This window comes from Symsagittifera roscoffensis, chromosome 6 (genome assembly GCF_963678635.1).
Source record: "Symsagittifera roscoffensis chromosome 6, txSymRosc1.1, whole genome shotgun sequence".
NCBI lineage: Eukaryota > Metazoa > Xenacoelomorpha > Acoela > Convolutidae > Symsagittifera > Symsagittifera roscoffensis.
Window position 1 is genome coordinate 36,763,058 of NC_087067.1, and position 4,612 is coordinate 36,767,669.

At 36.5% G+C, this 4,612-nt stretch overlaps 1 protein-coding gene across 1 annotated transcript; it reads left to right on the forward strand.

The window, feature by feature from the left end:
* The first annotated feature begins 3,778 nt into the window (after positions 1–3,778).
* LOC134848712 (uncharacterized) lies at positions 3,779–4,612 on the forward strand. Its single transcript, XM_063866227.1, has one exon. It carries the CDS (start codon positions 3,779–3,781, stop codon positions 4,610–4,612), a length of 834 nt encoding a protein of 277 aa, XP_063722297.1.

Here is a 4,612-nt window from a genome sequence, read left to right on the forward strand (position 1 = left end):
ACAGTTTTTAGAATTTTTCTCAAGTATATATTGACTTTTTTCCATTTTAGGAATTTCCAGAACACTGGGTCGTCTTCGTTTTGCTTTGCTTAAAGAAGAAACACAAGCAAACGTCAGAAAGTAAATATCACATTATTGCTTTTTCAGTAATGATTCCAACACTAATTAAAAGCAAGAATTTTCTTCATCGTCAAAAATACTGGACTGAACTTTAGTTATTAGGATTAATGTTTTGCAGATAGCTGGATATCTATAATTTCACTTATATTCAATCTGACTATTGACTATCATTAGCTGCTTTTTTGCGTTTGATATTTTTGTAAATAATATATTTGACCTCTACTGCTCAAGGGAAGGCTGCATATAATCGGGAAAACTACATTACGCACAAATGAAATTTCAATTAGGCGAAATTCTTGATAATGTTTTAACGGAAATCTCTTTATTAAAATCCCAGGCGGCATTGACAAGAAGTGGTCCAAGAATAAAGCTGAGAGTTAGTTTAAGGTTGCCACTTGGCGCGCTATTCGCGCTTCACCGCTTCGCGGCGATACCAGGCGAACTTTCGTATATAGTCTTACCGTCTCTTGTCAAGAAGCTTGCAAGCACGTCAGCACCACTGCAGTGGTCACTAGCTTTACTTTTTATAAGGTGTTCGAGAATTATGCCTGTATTTGGATGGCAGCAACCGAGTGAGTTACTTAATCATTTATTTTCGCCTAATATAGTCCCCCACCTCAAGGGTACCAAGATCTGCGCACAAAAAATTGCGGAGCCCTAGTTCTAAAATACATTAAGGGCAGGTCAGAACAAGGACAATAGGTAAATGAAGACTATTTTCTTATTTAGCTTTCTATGTTCTCATAGAATTCAATTTCGAAATAAACTCTTTTGCAGTTCCAATTATTTGTTTGTTCGACAGATTGAAAGTTCAAAAGTTTTTTTTGGATTTTTAAATTGTTTTGGTTTTTGTTGGAAATTTCCAAATTGCTTATATAAATTTTGTTGGAATTATTTTAAATGTTTTTTTTTTGTCTGAAGTAACACTCGCGCTAAACTTGTTTTTTTTTCAAATTAGCGCTTAAGTGATTTTAAAACCAAGCTCGAGCAGGAAGTTATGCTGAATTAGTCTATTTGAACAATGTTATTTCTAAACTTTACACTGCAAAACCAAAGCTATTTCCAATTTTTTTTCGAATCAGCATCTCGAATGAAAAAAAAATTAGTTTGAAATTAGTTGGAAAAGTACTGAAAAAAATTAGCGAACAAAAAAATGTTGCGATGACAAATTTGCTGCACTGTTTTTTTAATAATATAGTTTCAGTTATAAACGCAATGAGTGCCATTGATAAAATTTCACTGAGAGCCGAATTTGGGTTTGAAAACAAGCAAAAATAATTTGTTATGCCACTTAATGGCAAATAATTTTTTTGTGTGAACGAATGAAGCCGAAATCCTATGACAATCGGAACCTGCACCAAATGCCAGAAACATATTTTTCGGCTGTTAAATTCTGACTATCGATAAACAATTGTCCAACTCTTGTGACCATTTTAAATGATTCTGTCAGTGGATTCGGTCACATTTTATTTTTCGAGGCATTTCCGATAAAGTGCGGATCCGATCACAAAGTTTGCGTTTTCAATGACTTATGCCTCTCGTTTTCACGTTGCACGAAACGTACATATCTTGGTTTTGTAAGGTTATAACTGATTATCAGGTGTATTTTAACTGTAAACTAAACGTTTTGAACTCTCGAAATATTTTTTATCATTCGATGTACAATAATGCATCATTATTTCAAATTATTAAAGCCGGGAATTGAACTATCAAATTTAGGTCTTGAATATTTTCAAATACAATTTTCAAATGACCATTGACACAGAATTTGCACCGAATGAAGTTTGGAGCATGCTGGCAGGTATTTTCTGAGCAATAAACTTCTGAGTGTAAAAGAAGTAAATTGTGATTCTGACAGTTACAAGCAAATGTATTATAATTTTGCAAAAAAAAAAATTCTAACCAAAATGTTGGGAAAAAATAATCGGACCATGAAAACAGGGACCAGACACTTAATAACAAGGTAAAAAAATGAATCGGGAAAGCAGCCGACCAGTGTTTCTTTGTAGATGACGCAGATTTGCGAGGATTAAATATTCCAGCACAAAACGCTTTCAAACAAGAAAAATAACGCATTTATAATCCAGTGAAAAAGCGAGCATACCTTTTTTACAAACAATTAAATTATGTTTGGCTGGTTTATACTGCTTGATTTGGTTAGAAAAAAAATTCGCCAGCTAAATCGAAAAAAGTCTGATGCATGATCAATAAACACAGCTGGCACAAAAAAGGGTACACAAAAAGGGAAATTCCAACATCCCGTCCATCTAATTTGGTCAATTGGGTGGATTGGGTTTTAATTTTCTACTGTACCAGACAATACGCTATTCGCATTCCTTTCAATGAAGATCCTCGTAGATGGTTAAAATTTTAACGTTTTGTTGTTTTAATTTGGAATTAAAGCGAACTGCTCAATCGGAACAAATTTAAATCAACTCTAACTACTCATTGAATAAAATTAAAGCTGTTTCAATCGATAAAATATTGTTTCAACATAGTCTTTCAAGTTATTAATACTTATTTTTGAAATTATTACACGCAGGGGCGGATCTAGGATTTTGTAGACTTTTTTTAGGTCGACCATATTGATTTTCCGAGCTCTCCCAAACACTAAAAAGACTCTGTTTTGGTTAAAAAAATTCTGCGCCGCAGGCAGAATTTTGAAAAAAAACAGGCCAAAAAAGGCGTTTTTAGGCTTTTTTGGAAAATTTTGATAAAAAAACCTTTAGAAAACTTTAGGGTCCGTCACCACCTTTGGGTCGGCAGGGTGTCGAATCCCTGGGGGGGGGGGGGGGGGGGGGGCGTCCGGTCCATTAAATTCGCCCCCCCCACGATAATACACGATAATTATTACTACTTAATTGAACTTAATTTATGAAACTAAACGATTTCATCGTTTACAAGTTTAACGTTTAACTATAACCCCCTCTCATTGGTACAAAAAACCAACCCTTATATTATATAAAACTTAATCGATGATTTAAGTTTTTGTACCGGGTCTCGAAGTTCCTCTTTGGGAGAAATGATAAAGAGAGATGCCTATATTTATACGGGAGCAAAGAATGTAAAAAAAATCAAAAACAAGAAAATTTTTTGATTTCAAGAAAATTATAGTTTATTTTTTTTATTAACAAATTAATACACTAAGTATTTAATCATTTTCGGAGTTGATTTCAATTGCCTCTTACTTTCGAACACTTGAAAAGTATCTGACCCTCTAATTGAGTACTCTAGAACTTTGCTACGGTAGAAATTTTGAACAGCTGTTTTCGTTTCGAGACCGAGGTGACACTCCGTCATCACTTAGCTGGTATGAACGAACGATTCAATTCTGGTTCCCGATGGTAAATCTATTAGTTTCCTAAATTGATAGCTATCTGTTGTATCTGCAATGACCAGATTTGTTCTAATGAAAAACTGGTGTTTGACAATTTCAAGTGTACTTGTTCTCTAAAAAAGGGTAACGGACTTTTAAAAAGAAACAAATTTTCTTCAAAATTTATTTTGAGTACAATTTGCGAACCCAGTGTGGCACGCAACAGCTTGATTTTGGCCTTTATAAAGGAAGTAATTCAACCAAATTTTACTTTAACAACTTGCATCAGAAATCTCCAACTCTTTCTATCTTGAAAATTCTTCGATTTTCCCAAACTAAAAAATGCCTCTGAAGCCAGCCCCCACTCTCGGCGTGATCAGACTGGACTACGACTACCCTCCAGCATGTGGAGACATTGACTGCCCTGATACGTACGGTTACGATGTCTACTACAAAGTAGTTCCAGGACTCACTTTCGAAATGGCCCAGTCCGGAAAAATGACTCCACAAGTCCAGTCTAGATTCATCGAGTCTGTCAACTGGCTCATCAATACCAAGAAGGTCAACGTCATCACTGGAGACTGTGGATTCATGGTGTACTTCCAAGAGACCGCTTTGAGTATCCATAAACAGCAACCAGTGTGTATGGTTATGAGTTCTTTGCTGCAACTGAAGTCCATACAAGCCACCCTCTCACCCAGTGACGAAATCATTGTCATGACTGCAAACGGCTTCGCTTTGGGACAAATGGCGCCAGCTTTTGAGAAAGCATGCGGATTCTCAATCGTGGACCCTCGAATCAAGATCTTAGGCTGTGAAAACATTCCTGGATTCGAAGCTGTCGCTCTAGGCGAGAAGGTAGACGTCGCCAAAGTGCAACCAGGAATGGTGGACCTCGTGAACAAAACACTGAAAGCGAACCCCAAGGTCAAAGGTATTCTGCTTGAGTGTACCGAGTTGCCCCCTTATGCAAATGCGATCCGAGAATGCTCGGGACTCCCAGTTTGGGATGTGATCTCCGCATGTAATTATGTCGTCTCGTCGTTCCTGAACGAGCCGAGGTATGGTAAGCAGGGATGGCAAGCCGATTGGGATCAAGTGCAAGACGAGTACAAGTTCGGACAGAATGTGAAATCATCCAACAAAGTATACCTTGTGAACAAACCAGCAAAATAA